The sequence below is a fragment of the Anabas testudineus genome, chromosome 14 (assembly GCF_900324465.2).
Source record: "Anabas testudineus chromosome 14, fAnaTes1.2, whole genome shotgun sequence".
Taxonomy (NCBI): domain Eukaryota; kingdom Metazoa; phylum Chordata; class Actinopteri; order Anabantiformes; family Anabantidae; genus Anabas; species Anabas testudineus.
The window spans coordinates 6,827,830-6,855,292 of record NC_046623.1 but is presented as its reverse complement, the minus strand read 5'-3'; the positions used below and the strand labels follow the sequence as shown (position 1 = coordinate 6,855,292).

Genomic DNA, 27,463 nt, shown 5'->3' with positions numbered 1-27,463 from the left:
ATCATCTGCTCTATTCAAGGTGTGCGGCGGGAAATGACTGTTCCACATGTCGGCCCCAGTGGGAAGCAGAATGACAGAAAGACTGGAGTGACAATGACCAGGCCAGGTCATTTTTGAAACCCTGCAGGGTAAAATGTGACCCAAGACTGTACATTTAATACTGTACCATTCTTCAAAAAGATTCTAACCTACCTCCCACAATTTATAAAATTGTATATGAATATATAAAAGCTCTGCACTTACATGTATATTATCTTACAGGTGTTTGTTCAAGGGTACTATGACCAAATTATTGCTATGATGTAACAGCTTTTTTCTGTGCAGGGATAAATTATTTTTATTTTGCTGATGGCAAATGGATGCATTATCATCTTTAAAAGGCTGTTTCCTTAGGGACTATTTATTTTCTAGGTAGGTGAGTGAAGGCTGCTCACAGCACTTCAGCACTATGAGCACCACAAACAAAGTTCCATTTACCCCACTTGTACTAGGGAGGAGGCAAAAATTGCATCAACAGAAAACCTAAAATTGGGACATGCATATACTTTTTGCATGGCAGATACACCATTGGGTGTAAAAATGTTTATATATATTTTTGAAGGTACATCAAGCAAAGAGTGAACGTGTAAATTTAGGGATAATCTATATAGATAATCCTGTTTAACTTGAGATAGTCAAACTGTGATGATCGTTTTAACCATAGCTGAGGTAAAATTCGACTTACAGCATGGTAAAAAGTAGATAGAATAGACTGATAATTTATTGAGAAAACACAAGAAAGGGGGGAAAAAATAACAAAACAAGCACAGCTATTCACAACAAAGTTAATCAGGCTTGCCTGAAAACAACTGACGCTTCAGTGGATGTCTAATTGGATTAAACCAAAACAGAGGATGTGTTTTGTGTGCTGTTGTTGTGATGGCTTGACCTCTAATGACGGTCCTTTTTTTTAATTTCTTCATTTCCCCAATCAGATGAAGACTAATGAGTAGTGGCACATCTGACACACAGTGGCCAGACAGTTTTCGAGTTATAAGTTAAGACTTAGGGAGAAATTGGTCAAGGTCATTCGGAGAAGCGAAGCAGCTCCAGCAGCGTAAAACTCACACAAATCACAGACTGTCTGGCTCGCCATTCTCTACTCCAGGGGACATTTAACCCACTCCTACGATGACCTTTCCAGGCAAGAAGTGCCGTCAGTCACTTCAGAGGTTTATGTGGCAACGTACCTGCCAGGACAGCTGATGACACATTTCAAACAGGCTGTGCAAGTACCTTGGTGCTGTTGAGGAGAGAGGAGAAAGGAGGGAGTACAGCTTACAGCTCCCTTAGGCTGACACTAATCTCACCCATACCTCTACAGAGGCCATCCCTACTGTAACCTAGCATACTGTTCAGGCACAACTATGCTGCAATCAACTGTTATACTCAATTACACAAACACTAAGGGAAGTAAATGATTCCTTCGTTTGTCCGTTGTTCAATACCAAACACCCAAGACATTAATAGTGATGGAAATTTATTGCAAAAATGTGTTAAAAACAAAGTGAAAGGAAATATGCTGTCTCTAAAGAATAAGGCAGACCCCCTCATGAGTCAGTCAGGAAAAAACATGTCTTTTGTTTTGAGTGCCAATTATAGTGCACCATCAGGACATTCATTGAATATCTGACAACGCTGTGGCAAGTTGCACAAGGTCCCTACAGTATGTTACGTGAAATTAACTGAGCTAATGGTCAGAGACCAATCCATAGTCCTGTTATTGTGGGGTCATAACTGGTGTGGCCATGATTTTTCTCTTCAAACTATTGCATCTCTCATTTCACTATTTTCACAAACACATTACTGTCAAATTGACTGAACTGATACGACCTCGGTAGAAATGCCTCTATATTTACTGTGAGTGTGGCAGAGGATCAATTAAGTGTGTGTGTGTGTCTGTGTGTGTCTGTGCGTGTCTGTGTGTATGTGTTTGTAGGTCAGCATTTTAAGCACTGCCTATCATCTGAGAGGCTGTGAGCCATCAATGACTAATGTGTCAGTCTGTCACAGTCAAGGACCTACCATATGGCACGAGTGCCCCTGATTTAAACTAATGGGTGGGCTGGGAAAAGCAGCACAACTAAGCCAAAGTGTCCGTAGTAGGGTAGTAGTAAAAGCAGTTTCCTTGATCAGTTATTAAAAATATTCCCAATAAAAGATTAGTTACGACCAAAAGATCACAAAATGCAAAACATTTAAACAATTAACATAGGCAATTTTGTTGCAGCACAACCTGAGTAAATGGGGTATTTGAGTCATCCGTTGACTAACCACCAGCATTGATGAGACATTGATGATATATTCCCGACTGATCAAACATCTTAAGGATAATTAACTGCTCATTGATGAATCATTAACATAGCTCGTCTGTAGTCTTAATGCATACTATGAGCTAGTGATGTGCTGTGCCAATTAGAGCAGGCTCAGAGTGTTGAGGGCAGCCCAGAGGCAAAGCAGAGTTGTGACCACCTCTCCCAGGAAGCCCTCCAATTACCGACCAGCAGCGGAGAGTCTGGTAGGCTCCTGAAGACACATGACACATACGAGGAACCTCAAAGATTCAAAGCACTTTGTCAGTCTGTCTTGTGTCCCTGCCCCTGCTGGCGCTGCCTTGGTGAAAATAGAGAGTATTCATTTAATATTTTTCCATCAACTCCTGTTTATTTGTTTCTTCTAAACTAAAAGTAATTCCAAAAATATTGACCAAGTGAAATCGCGGGAAGGGAGAGGCGTTTTACTCAATTGCCTCTCAACTCAGCATCTTCTTTGTATGAGAGTCAGAGGCAGCTGATGTGACCTACAGTAACCTTGCCACCACATGGTGACTACTGTGCCAACCCTAGTTGCATTCCCGCTGATGAGACGCTGGCCATGACAGTCCATCAGCGCTGTTCCCTGGTAGGAGGCACTCTAGTGCTCTTTTGTTTTCACCACTTAAATCTCCTCAAAGGCACTTTCAAAGTCTGTATTTAAAAATTAGCTAGTAAGTGTCATGATGTGTCACAGGTCATGCTGGCTAATGTAGTAATGGAGCTAATACCGATAAGCCCACTGCTGCCTCAAAACAACCAATATCTACATAATCTTTCACAAGGGCACAGTTTAGGGCAGAGCAATTTCACTGTCTGCTCAATAATGGCCAAAAGATGTAAAAATGATTTTAAAATCATTTTTCAGTTAAACATTTCACAATAGCCACTTGTAGTGACAAGAGCCATACAACTATGTGCCTTTCCTAAACTCAGCCAAAGTACTCATGTTGCCTCAATCTATCCACAAACAGGACTGTGGACACAATTCACAGCGACTGTGTACATCCACCATGAACACCAGACACTTGAATGCTTAACTGAGGTCTGCATAAGCTAAACTGCAAGGTTATTTCCTGACAAACCCCCCGATTTGTCACAGTGTTTTTGTGGTTAAAATTAAATGAACACAATGGTGAATTTCGAAAAGGTCAACAGTTACAGTTGAAGCCATGTCCATCCCAGTCACCAGAATTTTCTTTGGCTAACAGAACCTGCACCTCATGAAGCAGTTCTAATGACAGAGTCCTGGCCCCATTTGAACCCAGCAGAAGCAAATGTGCCAGGCATGCAAAATAGAGAACAGATGTGGTATATGAGCATAGTAATATAGTCTTAGGTTGCCTCTGCTGCACCTGATGATATGGAGCCAATAGGGGCATTTGTCAAATGCGATCAGGTGTGATGGAGGGAAGAGGCAGAGAAAGAGGGAGGGAGTGGGGGACTGAACAGCTTGAGCCCTGCCAAATTCTCTTCAGAGCATCAGCTGTGGGGGGAGGGTGGTGGGGGCAAAGACCAAAATATGGGCCCACCCTGACAGTTCTGTGCTGAAGCTGAAAGGAGAGGATCTCTTACAACAAACCCTTATCACACAGGAGAAAATTTCAGATTGACCCCACACGTGGATATTTAAAGTGTGGATCATTTACTGCACACACTAAAAAGTAGGGCTTCAAACCAGTACACCTCAAATGCACAAATTTTCCAAAATGCCATAAGGTCAGATTTTAATCAAAGATAAGAGACACTCAGCTCTTCATTTCAGTCTGAACTATGGAGCTATCTCCTTTCTCTGCTCTTTTCTAAGCCTATAAAAAGGTCCACAAGGTCAGAATAAAGGCCAGTCCAGTCCCCTGAGTAGGGCACTTGAATAGAAAGTCTGAATCTGATTTACAGTTTGACCACATGTGTGAGCTGCCAATGACTGGGCGGCAAGCCAGACAGTGGGAGTGGAGACGAGGGCACCAGTGAGGCTGCAGGTAGTGTTGGACCAATCTCAGTATTCTGAGAACTAAAATTCAGTTTTTTTATATAGTGACACAGTCATATTAATAACACAGAGAAGTAATAAATGCCACGAGTTAGTGTGACTGAGATCAAATATAAATCTAACAACCTTACATGAGAGCTTTTGTTCGATTAAGTAAGCAAATCAGCCCCAATTCTCAGGATTTTGATCAGTGTCGGTGACGTGTTACACTTCTAAAACTCCACATTCAGACTATTTCCTTTACGAAAATGGAAGACTGCATCTATTTTGCATGTTTTTAATCCTCAAACCAGATGGTAACGTGACAGTTTAGTTAAATGGTTTCTAATTACAAGGGGAACATCATTGGTAGAACATTTGCAATATTTTTTTTTTATTCTCCACTTGCAAAAGCAAAACATTAAACCAACATAGCAACATAATTCTGATATATGTGACATTTTACTATTTCAAATCTGTTGCACCACAGGATGAAACTCATGCTGTGTAAATTCCATTTAGTCTCTAAAGCACATGTGCCATCACATGTTCACCAACATTTTTTCTTTTGTCTAAAAGAAGAAGAAAACGAAAAACTGCCCAAGATAAAAGTAAAATGTTAGAATTAGAAAGATGGTAATTTGATTTAAAATAGGTAATCCCTACATTTTACACTTTAGACCTCTGTAAAATAATCTCAATGGTTGTATTAGACTGCAGCTAGGCCTACCCACAGACACACACTGTTCTATTTTTTTAATAAGCAAACTATGACAGTAAAGAAATTAGATAAAAGCACCACATCAACATACTGACTCACACTGCACTAGATACACTTTATTCCCTTTGTGATCACGGCTGTAGGAGGTGGCTAACCTTTTCCTCTTAGAATAAATATTAAAAACAGCCAGAGTCTGGAATATGTTTGCTCTGTATTGAGTTGAAGCGTGGTTCCGGACACATTACTATTCACACACCATTTCCGCTTTAAACAGGGTTTGAGCTAAAGTAGACACACCACAGGCAGATGGTCAAAATGACAATTATTTCCTGTGTTTGTTGTGCCTAGATACAACATATTAAATTCAAATGCATGCACACATTTAAGAATCCAATTTAACTTTATTTATAAAGCACTTAAACTACCAAAAAACTGGCACAAAACTACCAAAGTGCGGACAAAATTAGGAGGGATGGACGGATTCAAGAACACAATCCATTGTTCTGTCTGCCCAGAATGTCAAAGTCAATCAAATCGATGTCCAAAGGAACAGAAAGCCCAGTTCCTGAAATGGTTAAATGTTGTGTATCCATCTTTTATTGTTGGTAGTTTTAATAAGAAACACAGCTGACAGTGCAAATGAGCAGCTCTTATTTCTTAATAGTCCTAGCTGTCTTCATTGAAAGACAACTTTTCACACACAAACATTCTCTCATTCAACACCGTGAGCTGGCAGCTGGAGGACTCGCTGGCACATGATTTAATGTAATCAACCCATCACTTGAGCACGATACTGCCAGTCCATTTTGTGTTCACCTCGTATCACATTCAAATGAAATTCTAATCAAATCAAATCCAAAGCTGTTTCACATGTAATTCTGGGTTTCTCCCCAGCACAGCGGCAGCAACTAATACACCCACTTACACTATGACAGAGTTTGCTTGCTAAGGTTTAAATTTGTGCCTCCAAGTTAAACTAATCACATACAATTTTTTAAGGGCATGTGATTGTCCTCTGTGCTACCACTAGATGAAAGAGAAAACCGCGGAGAACCTTGCAAAAAAAATCTTAAGAGGCACTAATTTGGTAGAGCCAATTCAATTAATTTAATGAAATACAATTTCTGCTGGGACAATATTCACACCAGTTGGTCTGAGTGTCAGGAAGAGGGATCATTAACATACTCCTGTCTATCACAAACACATCCAAGAAAGGGAGAAATAAGCTGTGAGTTATTCCTAAAGAGTGCCAAGTATGAAAAACACACACAGAGGAGCTAATTTTTTTTCCAATATGAATTTAAATGTATAGGTCATTTTATTTTAGTGGGAAATTCTTTTTGTTTAGTTTTTTTAAATGGGTGCCTGCTCCTTGTTGGATTTTACAATGTGTGTTCAGTTGGAGTGACTGATGCTGGGCTGCCAGTAGGCTTATCAAAAACAAGTTGAGGCAACTCTCCAGGAAGCAAGACGGAGAAGGATAAAATCCATGCTTCTGCTCAACTAACCATCAAACCTAATTACCTGTGGATAGGACTTATGCGCCACATGTTGGGTTCAAAGTTTCCTGATCAGGAAGTGGCTTGGGAGGGAGCTTTGGTGTGTGTGTGTGTGTGTGTGTGAGCATGAGCGTGTGTGTGTGTGTGTGTGTGTGCGTGTGCGTGTGCGTATGAGCCTGGTCAATGTGTCCGTGACCAAAAGATTAGGCTGAGAGACGACACTTGGTGCAAGATCTTGGCTCTGCGCCATTAGTTCAATCAGGCAGACTTATTTAGCTTTTAGACAATTCGACCAGAACCCCGAGATACCACTTCAGAAAATAAGCTAAAGATTATTCATGGCATGGCAGCTAAGATAGGGATCTGTTGTCACTCTGCAACATCGTATGCACATCCACCCGCTCACTGCATTATTTCTTTCTTGGGAGTAAGCACACTGCTAAGGGAGCACGCAGACACAAACACAAAAAGGCGTACAAATCACAGTAAATCAAACATAGAGGTCGACAAAGCAGAGGAAAACATAATGACTGTCATGAAGACACACAGACAGTCCAGCAACGCTAAGAGCATTTGCGGTAACGCATTACCTTATAAATTAGCCTACACATAAAACACAATTACAAGACGCGTCACTCTAAACCCAACCTTAACCTCAATCTATAACCTGAAGTAAGTGCTGTGTGTTTTAACGACAGGAAAAAAAAAAAAGGTCTCGAGTAATTACCGATCACATCAATATACCACAAGAGCTGTTGACATTACATTAAATGCCGCTTTACGCTTCTTCTTCTTCTGTATTATTCTGTATACAGTATTGTTATTAATATTTTATGGTTTTATTACTTAAACCAGTCAAAGCTGGCTGTTAATTATTTACACAAATGATCAGTTTCTACAGTATCAGATTTTAATTTAGATTCTAAGATTGCAATGCTGTATTGTTTTAATCAAACACTGAAGTGTAGTAGTACACAGTATACAGTAGTTGTATAATAGTAATAAGCAAACAATGAGGAAATGCCACAGAGTTTAAGTTTGAATCAGATTTCTTAATTGCATTGGTATTTTTAACCACATCTAGTGCCTGTAAATCAAATAATTACTTTAAATAGCTTTAAACTAACTAAACACACATGCAAACAGGTGAATAAGTGGATCCATTTTAAACTCTAACTGCATACATGTTGTATGTCTTATCACTATGAAGATGTTAGCATGCTGGCAATAGAAGAATAAAGAAATTAATGCTTCCAAAAAAGGACAAGCAAAAATAACTAAACACAACAAGCTAACAATGTTTTTGACAAAGAGCTGTATCAGACACCGAAACAGGTTGGGAACAAAACGGGAACCTCTGCTTTCACATATTTTGCTGAAACTACATTTTTCATTGCAATTACCCTATTTTGTTTGGCCTACTTACCCTGCTCCAGAAAATATTATGAGTCTGTCACTGACAATGTTGAACTTTGCAGCTGTATTGAAATAAATTCTGACAAGCCATTTCTAACATTTGCATATAATATAGTGTAGAACCTCAGGCCTTAAATCTATATAGTCTAACACTTTTAATAGACCAGAGAATATAGACTCACACAGACACAGAGCTGAGCAGTAAGTGTTCCAGATAAGTGAAACCTTTGAGACATCATTAGCCCTTCACATCAAACCACAGCACACAGTGTATATTTGTATGTAAGAATATTTACCCAGTGATTTCAAGAAGGCTGTGCAATGCATGAGTGGCACTCAGGCACTGACGTGGAGCTGCCTCTGGATCTGGTCAGACTGCAAAAGATGGCTGAAGAAGCACAAGCAATGGCCTACTTGAAGTCATTTTTTAACACTTGCATACACTGAAGTCACATTTTGGTCAATTGCTGCAGACACTCGTGGCAAATTGTGTGTTGTTTGCTTTCTTTTAGTGGGTTTATTTTGTACATGCAGTATGTTTATCCTAACGGCAGAAAAGCTCTTGTTTTATAGTATATAGATTCATTCTGAAAGGTCCATTGCTGGAGTTCCATCAACTAGCACGTAAGCTGTTTTCAATTGTTATCAATTTGCTGTTTGAGTATTTAGGATAAATTCGCCCAGAAGCCTGAAAATCTCACGATCTGTGGTACAAAGCTGTGAGTGTGCATCATGTACTGTAAGCACTGCGCAGTGTCATCATTTGAGCTGTACCCCGTCAACTGTCTGCTTTTTCTTTTTTCTTTTTCAGGTGATGCTGAGTCATGGTTCATGCTTTCCTGGATCTCAACACTAGGGAATGTGAAGTACTGACAACCATCTGTTCTAAACAAATGTCTGATGAAGATGAAAGGGGTTATTTGGGTTGAAAAGCATCCTCTTTAACAGCCTATCAGAACCGAGCTGAAATTTGACATGGTCATTTTGTTTCTCATTTTCTGTGACATGCAGAGACACAAGGTCTGTCACTCAGTGGCTGGCAGCTGATTCTCTCAGCCTCAACTTTGATGTGTCGGTCTTTGCTACCCTAAAATATGCACTTGAGTTAAAGCAGGGATCTAACTATCTACATACAGTGGCAAGAAAAAATATGTGAACCTTTTGGGATTTAATGGTTTACTGAATTAATTTGTCATAAAATGTGATCTGACCTTCATCTAAGTCAAGAGGATTAAATAATAATAATATAAATAATATAAATAATAACAACAAAAATTCTAATATTTCATATTGAGGACAATCCAAAACCTCATAGTGCTAGCAGAAAAAAATATGTGAACCCTTTGAATAATGACCTCCAAAAAGCAAATTGGAGACAAGTGTTAGCATACCTGGAGTCTTGTTAAGAAATTTAGTTTGTAGAAGTGGACTAGAGCTACTCTCACTGACAACAACCACACAAACTTTTTAAACTTTTTAAATTTGCTTCACACAAGAAGAGTACGCTCATGTGAGCAATGCCTCAGAGGAGCTTACAGAGGATCTATGATCAAGAATTGATTATTTACAAAAAGCTGAAAAGGGTCACAAAGTGATGTCAAAGACTATAGAAATTCACCAGTCTACAGTTAGACAAACAATCTCTAAATAGAGACAATTTGGGACTGTGGCTACTCTACCAAGAAGTGGGCGGCCAGTCAAAATGACCCCAGTAGCACAACAAACACATATTAAGGAGGTAAAGAAACAACCCCGAGAGACAACCAAAAATTTGAAGGCATCATTGGAACTGGCACCATGAGGTTTTTCTAACTGTTGTTCTCAATAAAGACCAGATTATTTTAGGCAGATTATATTTGTTAATACTTAGATTAAAGATCTGATCAGATCTTCTTGCCACTGTATATACCTAACTGTCATCAAGACAAAATATATGTATAAATATATAAAGCATCATGTGATATTTGCAAGCATTAAAGTAAAGTTCATTAGTATGAATAAGATATAAAATATTTTTCAATATGCATCCTGCACAAATCTCAGCCCTTTAATTTATGCCCATTTTTAGAACACACATACGACATATATGAATACAGATTTCCCTTTCACCACTGAAAAAGCCCTTCTTTGAATCTCAGATGTATTATCCCACAGAGTCCTAGATTGCAGTTTGCAAGGCTGAGGTGGAGGCGTGGAGGTGGAGGCGTCCACCTTCACACCAGTCTGATGGTGAGACTACTGCAAATTACTCATGACACTTCCTCGGATGACATTTTTCAACCGCTTCCCCTGTTGAATGGCATCTCTACCCCCCCCCCCCCACAACCATCCATCCACCACCTCACCCCAACACACACATTAATTCCCCCCTCTATTCGTGTCACAATAGCACAGCAGAGATTGCTGCCTCCTGCGTTCACCTGATCGACCCCTTTGAGCAGGTGCTGGATCTGATCCAATCACAGTCAATCTTCTTTAAACATTTCATTCTTTAAGCAGAACAGGGGCTCAAAATTCCATCATTCAATGACCTGATCAGTCGCCGATAACACAATCAAGCCAATCCCGGCTTATCCTGGGGGAGCCATTTCAGGAGGGACAGCTGGGAGATGAGACTACAGACCTACAGAAAGGTGTCAATCTCCCCTGATCCACAGCTCTCTTTGTGAGCTGCCTATACTGCACAGCATCGAGTTGCTCAAGGAGACTGTATCATAGCCATTTCTAAGGATCAGCAGAATGTATTATATTTTCTTAAGGGGTCTAATCCTTTAGGTAACTATAAAGTAGAGACACTGGCATTAACACATGCGTTTGCTCTCGTACTAAGACAGACACACACACAAAAATCATGTGAAAACTATAGCTCAATTCTTCAGCGGCCATTTAAAAGCTACTCTATTGGAAATGTTGCCGGGCCACTGGGCAAATAAAGGTCAAGGGGGATATGAAATAGTTTGTCTAGCTGGCCCCTTCCCCCTGTGTGTCCCTGCAGCAGCGCGGCCGTATCCACATTCATAGCCAATTCATTTATATTGCTCTGCCCTTCTCACTGCTAGCCTCAGTCACTAACTACAAGTGACTGCAATGAGATTGAAGCCTCTGGCTAAATCTCCACTGCAAGGCACATGCTCCATCATTGCTGCTCTGATCACTCTATATAATCACTGGAACCAGACTATATCCTCAACTGATTGGGTGAGTCTCAGCAGAGAGGAAACAATCACAGAATGTCAGCAGATGATGGACACCGAGACGTCGGACTAGTAGTGGTCACTGTGAGCTGACATGTAAATGGCATGCAAATGTGCACCTGCACTAGCTGAAGGAGTGGAATGAAGGACTGTGGCCTTTTGATTAGGCTCTTTATGCTCATCTAAAGTGTTTTTTTTTTCTTTTTTATGCATCAATCAATCATTCATCTTTGCTATTTTCAGCCAATGAACATGTCACGTGTGCCTGAGTTTTACTTTCCTCAGAGATCCCATCACTGCAATACAAGTTCAAAGGGCATTTAATGTGCACCTTCACATACTCCAAGGCCTGTGTATGTGTTATCACGGTGAGAGTTTAATTGCATTGTCACCCAAGGTAAAAGTTGTCACTGTAAAAACTTAATTGCATTGTCACCCTAGGTATAATTTGAATTCTGCAATCAAACAGATAACACAGGAACGATTATATCAACGTCATATCCATGGTTATTGGCTATTTATTATTGGTGAATTGGATGCAATTTGTAAAGGATGATAGTAAAAGTTCAAAGTTTGAAATCAGTCAATGCAACTGTAAAACAAAAGAATAATAAGAGCCTGTTTACTCTGTTTCACAGATACTTAAATGTACAGTTTAATCTGAAAGCTTCTCCTTAAGAAAAGGTACAAACAGAACAGATTTTTACAACAATATGTGCCACTGATTTTTCTTAATATTCCCCAGGGCTGCTTTTTATTAATTGGAATACCTGAAAGATGTTAAGGGCCTAAGCACTTGGGCAGGTATGCACAATGGATTCCTACAGTCTTTACAGATGGTCACACACAGTTATTTTTCTGCCATTTACAGAATCTAAGGGCATGCAAAATGTCAGCCGTGGTATTAGATTACCAGAGCCCCAGAACAAATTTCATGCACTTTGCCAAGGAATCTTTCTCGGGTGCTTTTATAATTTCAAATCTTCCCCTCATCTGCTTCTTCTCAGTGAAAGAATGGGAGAGGTATGCAGATGATCCCCTGGCCGGAGGTGAAACACAACAACACGCAGCTGCTTTGGCTGGGAGACGACTCTTTGTGTTTTGACAATGGTCTCCTTCCATTCATCACACTCATCCTTCCAGTGTCTTGCAATAGGTGTCATCACTCACACTGCCATTTCCCTTGTATGACTGTATTATTATTTATTTATTTATTTATTTAGTTATTCATTTTTACAGTAAGACCATTGTCCCATCTTAGGTCTTAGGACTTTCTTGACCTTAGTGTGTCTACCTTTATCCCTTCTGAGCTCAATGGCAGTGAACTGGTTAAGCTCCTCCTGCTCCTCCCAGTCAACTCCACCTCTAGAATTTGGCTGTAGACCAGTGGAGCATGAGAACCAGGACAGCCTGGTCATAAAGGGACGATTGTAGCAGCCCAGTGACACGGAAGCAAGTAGCTCTGACGAAACTAAAAGTCAGCTTCAGGTCTGCAAGGCCAAGCCAATGGACAGGAGGGCAGAAAGTGAACCAGTGAGCAGGAGTTGTTTCAGCTTAGCCAAATAAGGCCACTATGAGATGCACTCAAAGCCGATTACAATAAACCAATGAGGAAGCATTAGCAACCCCAGCTAATTATGCCTTTAACTGTGGGGAAAGCTCCCTTCATGCCCGGGCAGAGCTCTGCTGGTACGTCACATCCAAATTTATAAGGTGTCATCACACCAACTCCCATCTTTAATCAAGTCCTTGCCTCAGCGGAACATTTCGTGGTAGTAGGTGTTGTGTTAACAGGTGTTTGATTTATTAAAAAACAGAAGATATTTAATGCCAACATAAAAAATAATGACATCATTAATAATAACAATAATAATAATAATAATGATAGGTAAACCTGGCTTTTTTCACAATTTCAGGTCTGCACAACAGTGCATAATAGCAAAACATCATACTGTTTAATTTGACTTTACTTCAAAACAGAAATAGCAGCAGCCTCCAGTTAAGAGTCCTTGAATATAAAGAGAGGCCAGGCAGTACTGATAAGATTGTCTCATCTGGCTTGCAGGGCTTTGGTGCAGTGTGCTGCCTGAGGACAAAAAATAGGAAGGCAGGATGTGGCTACTATTAGGCAGGTAATGGGATCCATCTGAGGTGTATTAGAATCAGTCAAACACAACCACACTTCAGTTCCATTCAACTGACTGTCACAATCACTTCAAATACACACATGAAGTGTGTACTGTAGGCGACAAAAAAGTGGCTCCGACTGTGGAGCAGCTCTTCTGAAGTTGTGCCAAGCTCGGGCATGTGCTCTTTCCTAATGGTGACGGCTGGGAGAGTGGCAGTGAGACTGATGTGCATGAGAGCTGTCAGCCTCTCCCATAACAAATGCCACCTCTCCCCCTGACAGAATGGAGACAGAAGGGGGGGGAGAGGGGGGAAGAGGTGTGGAGGTTACAGACAGAACCTGTGACCCAATTGTGGCCACACCAGCTGTTTCCCCTCCACTGCCTCCCAGCTACCGCCATCTCTGTAGACCACATCCTGCTAATTGGACGATGCCGCCTAGTATACGAGCTTACAGTACAAACGCACACACAAATACAGTGCTTGCTAACTGGTATCAGTGAAATGGCTTGCTCCCAGTGAGGAAGAACATTTGCTGGTGCCTTAAGCTGTAGTTGCATGATGATTGATAAGTGCTTTAAAACATACTTCACAGGAATATAAATGACTAGCTGCCCTGCCACCCATGCTGGCTAATGTCCCCCTTGATATGCACATAAGCTGAGAGACAGACAGAAAGACAAGCTGATGACTGACACACATTCTGCCACCAAGATTCTATGGAGAGGGAACTGAATTAATTGGTTTTCCCTTCTGCGGATAAGTCCTCAGAGCGTTGCGTATGTGGCGCGTATGTGGCGATAATGCCAGGTTGCACTGACAGGCAGGTTATTTAATAAATCCTGGGATGTGTAAGACAGAAAAGAAAGGACACTCGCAAACCAGAGTCAGCCATAGGCCACAATATGTACTCTGATTTCTTTTTTATGCCGAAGACACTCAAACCTGGTAACACACACACGCACACCCACTCCCCCACAGGCACGCATACTACTAATCATGCACCCACATAAATACACTTAATCGCTGACACACTCACGCATGGCGAGAGCAGTACTGCAGACACATCCAAGCATGCACAAGTAGGCTATAAAAGCACACACAGAAACATGCACAAGATCTTGCTCAATCAGTCTGATTTGTTTGTTTCCTCCTAAGCATTTGAGGATTCCTCAAGGAGGAAAAAACTTTGTATAATCAAGTCAATTATGTCATTCAATCAAGTCGAAAATCATTTCGAGTCCTTTCTCAGATCCATTGATTGCAAAGTCGTGCTGAATATTTGCTTGCTGCGTTCTATTGTGCTAATAAGGCATCTTTATTTAGAATAGCAGACCATGGTGAGGTCTTCAATGCCACTTCCACGGGAAAAAGAGCAAAACAAAGTCCTTCACCTTGCACGCTTTCGGTCAAGTAAAAAGCACTGGGCCTTTTGTGGGAGTGCGGGTTGCATTTTGTCTCTTAAAAAAAAAAAAAAAAAAATTCTATTAATCTGTAACAGCTCTTTTGTCTCCTTTAGGACATGGCGCATTATGTGCCCATGAAAAATCTATCCTCAGTGAAATTGTTTAAACTCAAGGTCAAGTGCTGATGTTACAGGGACTGTATCAGCTGAAGGTGACCTTGACTGATGTAGAATATGACATGAGGGAAATGGATCTCCGCTTGGTGTGAGGAAATTATCTGTGAAATGCTGCCACTGTATCAAAACCTGTTTGTGTGTGCACATGCCCGTTTGTGTGTGTGCGTGTTGTGTGTGTGTTTAGTGCACATGTCCTTGTATAAAAAGGGAGTGCATATATGCTTCACTCAGCTGAGGGTATTGGTCATTAGAACAGCATGCACAAATGCTGCAGCAGACAGGAACAATCAGCTCAATGTGTTGAATGAAACATGTTTTTTTTTTCAGAACATACTAGAATAATGTCATAATAACAGTACTTTAATTAGAATAAGTTATATTTGTATCTATATTTTAATGCTAGAAACAAAAACCTGGTTGCGGTTTTTGTAAAGAGGTTTAGTCATGGCAGCTGATTGTCATTGCTCATTGGTTCTGTAAACAAGGCATGACCAGGCATGGTGGGCTGTGTAAAGCTACTGCCATATATTCAGTTGTTAGCTTCAATAGAAATGTTTCTGTGTTGCTGTCAGGAGAGGAGCCAAACTGGAGCTGCTTGCTTCTTTTAAGGCTGAAGTTCGTGACTGCTGCAAAGAAGGATGTGGTCTAACCCCCAGTGAAATCCACAGTGACAGGAAGAGATGAAGGGCGTGAATTAAGGCTCCAGTAAACCAAATTATCAAATTAATATATTTGATAGTTTGATGATGATCATACTAAATTGAATGTGTTGAGCTACACAGCTTGAAATAAAATAAAAAAACATTGAACTTCTGGTTATTGTGACAGCACAGTGCAGTGTAATAGTAAAATCTTACCTTCCCAAACTGTTCAAAATACTGCTTCACATCTTCCACTACTGTATTGGCTGACAAGCCACCCACAAATATTTTCTTTGTTCTTGTGACCATCTGGGAAGAAAAGGGCGAGAGGAGAAGATTAGTGATGAGGCTTCAAACGCGCTGCACAGCACCTTTAATGAGGCTTCAAACACACCTGGAGATGACATACAGTAAAGGAGTGAGGACACACTGTTGCAGAACAGGAAGAAATAAATTCACACAATAAAGTTTCAAAAACACTTAGCATTTCAGTGTTAGTAACAAGCAAGGTCGCAGATGCTGAATACTTAAATCTGAAAAATAAAAATAATAAAATAAAAGTTTGGCGAGTTTCCCCCTTCACAATAACGTTTCAAATGGAAGCTCTAATCAAAATAGACTGTCAACGAATTAAAGACCTCCATTTCATCCCTAAAAGTTGCTATTTATCTTCGACTAAACTCACAACACAACAACAACAACAACAACAGAAATAATTTATGGACTTTTAAAAACAATTAATGAGCGCTGGAAGATGGAATCAGAGTGCATTAAAGCCTCATTTAGTTTCAAACTGCAAGAATATTAAGGATTATTACCCACGGCATCAAAAAGGGCACGAACATCTGCTGCAGAGAGTACATGCTAAATTTAGGAGAACAAATTCTCCGAGAACTACAGAAACAATTCAATTCGGTGTCAGATGTGTGTGGGGCTATTTCTTTTTCAACCGGTGAACACCACCCAGCAGCTCAGAATCTGACGTTCCACATTGCAGTTGACTGTATGCACTGTGTGTTGCCGCCCTTAAGTCCTATTCCTGTTGAGCTTTTGCACACACTGATTCACTTTTGTGACTTTTTTTTTTTTTATGTTGTTCAGCCAAATACCACAAACAACAAACTTATTCTTGCTGCCAGGAAGGTCAGCGGCATGTTTTCTAGTGCATTTGCGTAGAACACGTCCTTGTGCGCACCCCGCTCCCCCACTTTTAGCATTAATAGAATATTGGTATTGGCGGTCTACATCCATCTGAAAGCAAGTGGAAACCATGAACGGGCCTTAAGCGCTTCATATCTTTATGGTGTTAGTGGTTATTGCTTTGGTCTGATCTGACTCTGCAGTGAGAGGCTGTTCGATCACACCAGCCTGTTTCAGCTAGTCATGGACACTTAAAGGTGACGGTACTGAAAAGGGATTTTTCTAGCTTGAGTCAGAACTGACCATTTCTGTGTGAACCATTTTTTGTCTAGTTACTGGAGAGTAATAAGAGTAATGACAGGAGAGTGAATAAAGCTGGTTGGTTTGGTTTTTTTCTTGCACCTGTTTGGGAAATAAAAAAAGGACAAACTATGGTAGGATATTGTCTAGGAAGACAACATCTCCCATATAATCTTTACTTGTCACTATAAAGTGCCAAATCTATGCTACAGATTTAGAATTTACTGATATGATGTAACATCTAATGGTTTTTGATGCACTGCTCTGTAATCTTACCGGCAAACAAGCCCACACATAAAAAAAAAAAAAAAAAACAGACAAGGAAGCAGAGAAAGTCACAGCTCTGATCTCCCTTTACTCCCCAGAATCAAACAAAAAAAGCGATGGTGGCAGGATAAACATACTCTAGAGATGCACAGCAAACAATGAAGATGGTTGAAATAGTCTACCTTGATCAAAGTGCAGACCAAAACACGGTAGATCTATGAAAGAGGCTTAACATAGAAAAAAAGAAGCAACATTCAGCTAGAGCTGAAATAACCATCTGTCAAGTGCTTTCCAGGTGCACGCAGTCTCACGGGCACATAGCCTGCTCATATGCACACAGCCTCCCACACATGGGCCCTCTCTCATTACAGAATTTGTGTTTTTTGATTATGTTATATTGTTTTACCACAAAATTCAATTAAGACAAGTTTTGAAAAAAAGAAACGTGCAAAAAAAGAAAGATAATATAAAGACATTTATCCAAATGCGCTTTTATGGATAAAGAAACATATTTCAGAGGTGGCATTTATTGTATCTAATAACTCCAATTTAAAAGCAAAAAAAAAAAAAAAAAGATTTAAAAAAGACTTGTTTCAGGGCTGGAGGTGCTGGCAACAGCAAGATGAATGTGTATTCAAGAGTAAGAGTTTGAGTTCCACTATACACTGAGGCAATAAAAACATAATCAAGGATGTTTTATTACACTGACCAGAGCAACACATTTCACTAAGCGCTTCATCAGGCTCATGAAAATGTGCAATAGCTTGAATATGCACAGTTTTTGTAGTACTAAGCAATGGAGTACAGTGATGCACAACAGACCTGACCATCTCAGACAACTAACAGAGCTGCAAATGTCTACAAATCACAAAACACTAGGGAATAGGGAGCTCACTAGACTGTTGATTTAACTCCTATATACAGTCTATCACTAAGAATGAGCAGACGCTCAGCGCCGTCCTGACGCGGCACACGTTTGGATACGACTGTGGTCATATCTGACCATCACATGTTAGCATGCTAATACCAGCACGTTCGAATCCATGACAAAACCCATACTATATTATGTGCTAAACGTTAATGCATATTAACACCTGGGAGTTCAAAGGCAATATTAACATGGCGATGATCGCCTCAACGCACAGCTAATGAAGCACACCTGGGGCTGACAGGGTGCAGCTTAGACGGAGCCATGTCTGACAACGTGTGACACACCGTAAGAAATGATTCTGTGGTCATGTGAAATTTTTATTAGAGAAAATTTATTTCATGTGAGAATGTGCTTGATTTATTATTATTATTTATTTAAATATCAAATTACAATTTTCGGGGGGAAAATTCCACTTATTCTTGTTTAACACTCTGTAAAAAGAGAGAATAATAAGTGAATCCAACTTCATTTAGGCACTTTAATGCTCTTCCAGTGTTTCAGAAAGGACAGGAAGTGTGTGAGTCACCTGTGACTCTAGTTAGAAGGGGATGGAGCTGAACCCACGGAGCTGTCTCCCGCCTGTCAGACGACTGTGTAATAATCATTGCAGGTTAGAGGAAGGGAAACCTAGGGCAGGGAAGGGAAACCGGTTAGACTACTTGTGGACATGCTAAATATCAACCGGCTACTTTAGGGTTATACACTGGCTAAGACCAAGCAGCTGCAACATCCTCCGCCCCCACCACCCCCCACCCACCCGCCCACCATCATGACTCAGGCCTCAGGGGTTATCAGCCTCCGATTCTGCCGCCAGCAACCCCAAGCCAGACAGCAGCTGATAAACTGGCTGTGCAAGTATTTATCAACATCAGTCACTTTTATCGTTGCCAATCTAGGTAAAAAAAAAAAAAAAAAAAAAGTCAATGTTCATTTCTGCTTGCCACTTTACATCAGCTGTTTGTCCTGCTTCCCTTCTGGGCCACCCATTCCCTGGTCATTTTTCAGCCTTGTTCCATCAGGCTGCAACCACTCAAGTTTTCAGCCTTGTCTTTATACTTTGACATGTCTGCCCAATAGCTGATGGGATTGCTTGAGTGCTGGTACAACATAATTACTTTCTCTATTTTTCTCTCCATGGTGACAACAGACATTAAGTCTCATAGCTCTATGCCTGTTGATATACTATTCGGCGCTGCCATTGTTTGAGTTACTAGGAGCCAAAGACTTTTAATGATTGTCTCATCTTGTTATCAGTTCTTTACAGGCTACTTGAAGAACTGCAGCTATTTTCCATGTAAACATGAAGCAAGTGCAATAACAGCAAGGTGATTGGATGAAATGACTTTGGAACTGCGTTTAATTCGACACAGATCATTTTACATTTTAACGAATGCATTTCCCTTTTAACCAAATCACACGCAATAATAACTACTGGGGGAGCGGCAAATTCCCAACACTACATTTACAGCAACATTAGTTCTGATCATTTGTAGTATTTTAAAAGTCTGTTTCAACACCATTTCAATTCAAGCTGACTGGTTTAAAAATGGACCACTCTTCAACCCAGTTTAGTTTTTTTTCTTTAACCCAATTGTTCAAGCATTCAGTTATTTTTGCACATCCCTAAGAGACAGTAAGTAGAGTTATGAGTGTGCATGAGTGAGTGCATGTGTGCTTGCACATGAATGGTGTTTTTAATTTCTTGAGTGTGTGTGAGGCTGCGAGTGCGAATAGCTGCAACAATTACGGACCCAGTGCATTACCATGATAATAGAAGGCATGCTGCAGGTACATACAGGGAGGCAGAGGAAAATGTAGAAAGCTTATGGTGCACTCTTCTTGACACCTGTTAGCAGTTTTAGCAGGAACAGCCAGAAGAAAATGACAAACCATAAACCTCTAAAAACAGCACGACCTTTTCAGTGAGGTCATCAAGAAAAAAAAAAAAGCATAAGCATCGCTAAGCCTCACTTTAGTAATGAATATTAGCAGAAATTAGGAACAAGCTGGTTTAATTTAATGGCTCATAAAAAGAGCCATAATGGCATCTGCACCGTCTTGTCTTGATTTTAATAAAAGCACAACTCACACTGACAACATCCATCTTTTTCAGAACTAAAACTGTGCATTAACAATGAGCCTTGAACACTAAAATTATAATAGCTTTTCCTTCAACTCTAAATCACCAGTAAAGACTGTTAGTCTTTGTAGTGTAGACATAGTCTACATTGCAGTGTAGGTGCTGCTTGTGTGTATTTTTTTTTATTGGTGTATAAAGAATGTAAGCTTTTGTCAGTTGACATGAAAAAAACAGAAACAACACAACACAACCGATTCAGGTCACGAAAATACTCTCCCGAGAGTGCTTAAGACTGACTGCTTTGTCCATACACCTCTACAACAATATCCTACTCCTACCCTGCAGCATAGACACACACACACACACACACACAAACACACACACACACACACACACACACACACAAACACACACACACACACACACACACTGACAGACAGTCCTGACAGTGGCTGACATCACAGTGAGGAGCCAGGAAGGATGTGGATTCTAGCATAGTGGGAACACAAAGTGGCCACCTAGTAAACCCCCAGAGCTATTTCAATTCCTATTCAGAGCCACTATAAAATATCACAAACATATTTATATGATATAAATTAATAGTCTTGAATATGATCATCTTTTCATGTTGGACAACAGTAAGAGTTACTCTTAATTGTTCTTGCAGTGTCCAAGTGGGACAGCACAGGCAGGTAATTGCACCCAGGTACCTAACATGTGACCTTATTAATACTTATATACTAATATTTATAGGATTTTAGAAGTTTGATCATAGGATGATAGGAAGTAAAGTAAATGACGTGAATATCCCTTTTCACCTTTCACTCCCTGCAAATGTAAATCTTAGGCTTCCGAATAACTTTAAAGTTGGCTCAGGTGGCAAACTTGGCAACAGCTCAAACGTGAGACAAAACCAAGACCAAGCTGTTTCACTTTGATGACTCTCATCTACTGTCTGATTTATGTGTGTGTGTGTGTGTGTGTGTGTGTGTGGGGGGGGGGGGGGGCTCCTTTCTTCACTAAGTGTAAATAATGCCCCTGATTGCAGCTCCTTTATAATACTGTGCTCCTGGCTTAAGTATGTGCTATAAAAGTGCAGGCTGCTGTGAGAGCTGAGAAAGTTGAGAATGAGAAGCCTGTAGCTAATATTGCAGCACTCAATATTAATGTTACTTGTGGAAATTTTAGAACTTCTACCTGTGGAAGCAACCTAATTCAAAGAGCCTGTGTTGCACCTACATAATGATATTAGCGTTTTTGAACATTCATACAAAACAGACGCTGCGAATATAAGCCGTGAATGTCATTAACTCTCCAAGCACGTAACACTAGGAAATGAATACAGAGTGAAACAATTAAAAAAGAAGAAGTAGGGGGAAGAAAAGTAAGTAACATATTTATGTAAATCCCCAGATTTTACACAGACACTTCAAATCTGATGCCATACGTATGTTGTATTGTAAAATCCTTCATATAGACATGTCAGTGATAGATAAGATAGATAAGTGGTTTTACTAGAAATGTTTTAAACTGATTCCAATGATAGTAAGAGGACAGACAAATAAACATCTTATAGATTGCATATCAGTGTCTTTACCTTACTCTGCCCAGCTTTTGTGCCTCTGCGCAGGCAATGGCCGTGGCCAGGGACATGATTTTGGGGTCGTTCGTCTCATTCCTCTGAACAAATGTAAACTCTGAGATGTCTTTGGGGGATTTCTTCAAATTTAACACAAACGTAATTAAGGTAATTTAGTCAAATTTGGCACAAGCATCAACTTTAACTCAAGGGTTTAACAGAGTAAATTGTGATGGTCGACGCTCAAAGATCACCGTCGCTGCGACCTCACGTATGTCCCTTTCTCATTAAGGCTATAATCTCAGAAATGCCTGGAGAGAATGTCCACTCGGACTCACGCAGAAACTCCTATGAGTGTGAAAAGACATGTATGCAGACATGTAAACGGCAACTTCATTGGTTAGCGGAGGTATACAAGCACAATGCAATAATTCTAGTTCAACATGAAACCTGCATGCCCCTCAGCTCTTCAATGTGAGGAAAAGCATATTTTGAATTTGTTTTAAATTTTAGGGGGATATTTATTTAGCATTTTGCCTACTACAGTCAGTGTAGTACTTCTGTTATACTAGACTGCGTTGTAGGTGTAGCCACATGTACTTAATAAACTGCACACTGAGTGTTTGTATGTATGATATGTGTAGTATACTCTTCCGCTCCTTCTTAATGCACTCAATGCTTCCCAACCTTCTCATTGTGTCATGTGCCTGAATCCTTCCTTTGTTGTTATTGGATCTTTCAATCGCCACCAAACCCTTCTCCAACATACACACCCCCCCACGCGCAACACATGCACACCACTCTCTGAGCCAGTTCTCAGGCAGGTCGCTGAGATCACACATCCAGCTATGATTACAAGGTGTAAGCCTTTCTCATGGCCCTCACCTCTCACATAAACAGGTGTAAACACAGAGCCCCAGACAAGGAGGAAGCAGACAGGGGATTTCGATGTCATTTCTCATACCTAAAAATAATGGGACAGATAGAAAAAAGCCATCACACTTTGTTGTATAAGCCACAATTGTTATCGTTCTAGCAAGGGGATATAATTACTGGCATTCAGATCTCGTCTGTGGCCTCGTTCATAAGCAACCAGAAAGCACCAGAGAGCATCTGTCAATGCAATGTAGTATGATCAAAGGCGTAGACGCTGTGCAGGCACAAGGCGCACGCGCTCGCGAGCACACACACGCATACAGGGAAAACACGGCCAGTCCAGGTAAACACTGCCTCTGCTCATTTGCATCACTAGAGCTGACTCACAAAGAGAAAACACAGCCAATAAACAACAAACAACAGCACAATCACTTCTGCTTTGGAGGGCGTTCTTCACAGGATAGAAAACAGAAGAGGATTGCAAGATAGTAAAGTGGGATTAGATCATCAGTGAGAGAAAGAGAGAAGGCTGAGCGGCAGTGGTGTCATGTTGAGGATGAGGGGCACTGCCTGGTCCAGTTCCACTCCCCAGCATGCCCTTTTAAAAAGTGGTCCAATCTCAGCTCTAGTGTGCATAAATAGATCTGTAATTGCTTATTACAATACAATTAGGGCAAAGGAGATGAGAGAAGGAAAGATGCTTAGTGCAAATGTGTAGTGACAGGCCCAAGCACCTAGACCCAGGATTACAGTGGCCATTTGAACGAGGACAGAAAATTAGTGCAATAAGAGAGAGACAAAGAGGGTGAAGGAGAGCGAGAGACAGGAAGAGGGAGTTGGGGGTGGGCAATGGCTGTCAAGCATAGGGCAGAAGCTAATGACAACTCTGGGTTCAACTTGCGCAGACATCTTTGAAGCCCAGCTCTGATCAGAGCTGTGATTGCCACCGCTGCAGGGCCACCACTCCTATATTAACCTACACTAACAGCTATTCAGTGAAAGTCACAGGCCGTTTCAAAACCTGACTCATGCGAGAGCTGCCCATCTGTGGAATGGCCCTGTGAGACAGCCAAGACGTTAGTGAGGGACACGCATGTAAAGGGACACTGTTTGCATATGGCCTTGCTATAACAGTGACAGTCAGGCTGAATATGGGGCCACAGTTAGAGCTGATTAGCTGCACTTCCCTCCTCAACCCACTACAGTTATGAAGATTGATAGAAGCAGCTTAGAGCTGATTATAGGACCCTGGAGATGCATGGGCCCATACCCAAACAGCACATTCACACTGCATTCACAATGAGCACAGCATGCGATCGCTAGGCGCAGGCCAGGCATTAAGCAAACGTTATAGCAATAAGAGGCAAATAAGAGAAATGGACAATACCAGAAGTGCTCTTAAGAGCTTTTTGGAAATATGAATATTATGCTAATTAGATGCTTGCTTGTGGCCAAATCCGGGACATTTCAGCAAGCACGTTATGAACATTTAACAAATTTCCGAGACAATATATTGTGAACATGACTGGATATCTAAAACTGACTCCAGGGTTATGAGACACAGCATGCATTTGCGTAGCTGCAGAGGTCTATTTAGCATGCAGAACACTAAAATTAATCTCATTTTGACATGAGCCAGTCGTGCATTGAAATACCAAAGAAAAAATTCTTTAATAATAACAAAAAAATATCTGGGCGCTGCTCATGTCCAACAAAAGCAGCAAAGTTGTAGGGTGTTGGTGTAGGGAGTAGGATATTTGCAGGGCAAACAAATCTCCTGTCACACCTTCTGTTTACTGGGTTATACAGTAGTTTGATGAGTAAGAAAATAGCTGTCAGTATGTGTTGTAGCACATTAGACCTAAAGTAATCACACAATGCATTTGGTTGAGAAAAGAATCAGTGTAAATCTTTTGTTTACTCACAATAAAACTTAATGGGGCACTTGCTCCATAGCTAAATAACCTTAACCTTTTACATTTTCAGTAGAAGTTGATGGGTTTTTTTTATACCATAAAGCTTTTTGCCCAAATGTGGAATGATTTGTAATGAACAAGGTGAAAAAATGTGCACCTCAGTGGAGTAATCCTGCTGACCTTGTAAAGGGCTTCAGCACAGAGCTGAGCAGTTCTCAAGTCTAGTTCTCACTGAGTTCGATCCTCCTGTTAGTCCAGCACGGCACACAGCAAAGACAGGGTTGGGACCCTGTAGTCACTTTTAACAGCTATATTTGGGACTGGACTCTTCACTCTATCGTAACACCCAGTCTCTGCTGCCCTCTAATTTTACACTAGGATAAGGGTCCTCCAGCTCTGTACTGTGTACGTGTATCAAGTAAAGTAAAGTTTAGTTTGTTTAATTTGTATGATCCAGAACCATAAACAGCAGGTCATGGTCTTAACACCTCAAGCTTTCCAAGAACACAAGGAGGAACTTGAAAAATAAATGCATGAAATAGGGCCAATGCATGTATGAGTGCTTTTAAACATTTTAACCAAAGGTGGAGGTAGAGAAGCAGCTGGGGATAAAGTCTGAAGAACATATGGTGCACCGGACAAGTAGCTTAACCTTAATAGCAAGTGAGAAACATTTTCTCTATAGCAAATAATCTCTCCTGCCTCAGCTGTTTGAGTGGCAGCACTTTCAAGAAGCTGATGTTCTCTTACATGACCCTTGACACTGATAACAAATGTTAATTTCAGTAACAAGACCCCTGTCTTAGTAGTGACAGTAAGAACTAGAGGCAAAAAAAAAATGGGATTTTAACTTCCAATTACAATAATGTTTTTTTTGTGACACTCCCTCCAACTATACACCTTACCCTCACTCTCTCTCTTTTATACTCACACGTGGCTGGAAAACAATACAGCTTATCATCCTGGACACTCAAGGTCATGTGATCACTATAGCAGCAAAAGCAGGAGGACATATAGAGGAGGAGTTAAGAGCCAAAGTTGCCATGGGAGCATTAACCTAACCCTAAAGACAAGACTCTCTAGATAATCAAAATGAATTGTTCAGTCAGTATTTGATGGACATTTAATTAATGTTGGAGCTGAAAGGATTAGTTAGTAACTAGTTTTGCTCATTTAATTTAATTTAATCTTTAGGTCACTTTTCAAGCAAAAGTCCAATATTTATATCCTTGGTATATAGTTCTTCATTTGTCGTTCAAAAAAAGAAATGCTCATATTTCACCTCTGGAAATTGCGAGGGGCAATTTTTCACGATTGTCTGTCATTCTAGAAACAAAAAAAAAGATCAATTAATTGGAAAGATAAGTGGCATATTAATCAATTATGTATTAATCATTAGTTTGCAGCACTAAATTATTATGGTGTAAATGGTTTGAACAGACTTTTACTGGCAGTACCAGCATTGTTGTCTAAATATAATTGCAGCCACATATGACTAACTGAACCTTGTTAATCATTTATAAGTAAAACAAACTCCAGGCAACTGCCATGATGATGGAAACACAATTCATTGTACTATAAAATTAATTATGTGGATCATTGTGTTCCAAAAATAAACTGTAAGCATGCATCATTATGCACGGCACCAAGGTCATCAGGCATTCAGTATCTTCCGAAACATGAATTCAACCTGCCGTTAGCAGGATCTTGGGTGTTATACATGTATGCTTTTTACTGTACACCTCCAGGACAAGAATGTCAGTTTTCCCAAAGGAGGAAGCCAGTCAGGACTCTCCATCCTATTAAAAACAGCCAGCACACCACCGTGTGGTTTGCACTGTCTGTCATACGCAATGCAGCGGGCTGCTGTGGTCGCGGTGACTTTAATCTGTCACATTTTACAGGAACTCGGCGTTGGCTATTCCTGCTCTTTCTTTCACACATCTATTGGCCCCTGGTTTGTATTCATCTATGCAAATATAGATGTACAAGTATCTCATTCTGTTCATACATATAACTGTCTATATTTGTTATGAATATTCTCAAATTTGGGAGATTCCTGTTTCCAGTACGATTTAATTGCCAAATACTTACATTGAGCACATCTGAATCATCTTTGACACTGAAAACCATGAGCTGCAGTCAAAGGAATTAAACTGCGACCATGACAACCACAGTACCACTTACACTGAACTTTATGAACACTATAAAATAAGGAATCATTGATATACATGTTTCCTTTATTTACAGTCTGCTTGTCTAGCAGCTCCCTTAAATTAATGGCAGCACTACCGCGGCCGTCTCACATTAATATTCTCTGTGTTTTTGACACACTGTTTTTAGCCACCCCCAACAATCGTTGTGGTCCACTTAATTGATGTAATTAACGTTCATCATGGTGAGTGTTTGCTGAACAACTTCTAAACCCAGAGCCTGTTGGTGCCTCTCAGGAAGGGAATTGGGTGAGCGTGAAGCACTCGAGTTTTTGTCATGCTTCACAGGAACCTAGAAATGAGTGGAATAATTCTCAGCTCTTAAGCATGCTCAGAAGAGCTCAGCAGCAGGGCTAAACTAAGTTATTCTTCATGGCGTGGACAGCTCCCAGGCAATCCTTACCAGCCAGCGTCCAGCTCCGTGGACACACATGCGCTCGGCCCACAATACATAATCATTTAGTGGTAGGTGATGCGTGGTGGAGCCAGCACAATGATCCTAGCTAGATGTCATGTAAAAAGGGACTGTTTACACTCTGCTGCACTGTGGCTGTCTGTGTGTGGCAATGCTTTGTACTGTCCTTGAGACACCCAGGTAGTGCTGTCTGGAGGTGATTGGAGTAAAGCCGAAGAGGAAGAGATATAGAAAGGCCAGGAGGAG

The 27,463-nt window shown here is 40.6% G+C and overlaps 1 protein-coding gene across 6 annotated transcripts in view; it reads right to left on the bottom strand.

The window, feature by feature from the left end:
• LOC113170032 (RNA-binding protein Musashi homolog 2) overlaps positions 1-27,463 on the bottom strand; it is a 197,017-nt gene that overhangs the window by 117,979 nt on the left and 51,575 nt on the right. For all 6 annotated transcript variants that reach the window (XM_026371891.1, XM_026371892.1, XM_026371894.1 and 3 more), the window contains exon 6: positions 15,717-15,809. In XM_026371891.1, the coding sequence (XP_026227676.1) occupies positions 15,717-15,809 (93 nt within the window). The remainder of the gene's footprint in view (positions 1-15,716; positions 15,810-27,463) is intronic.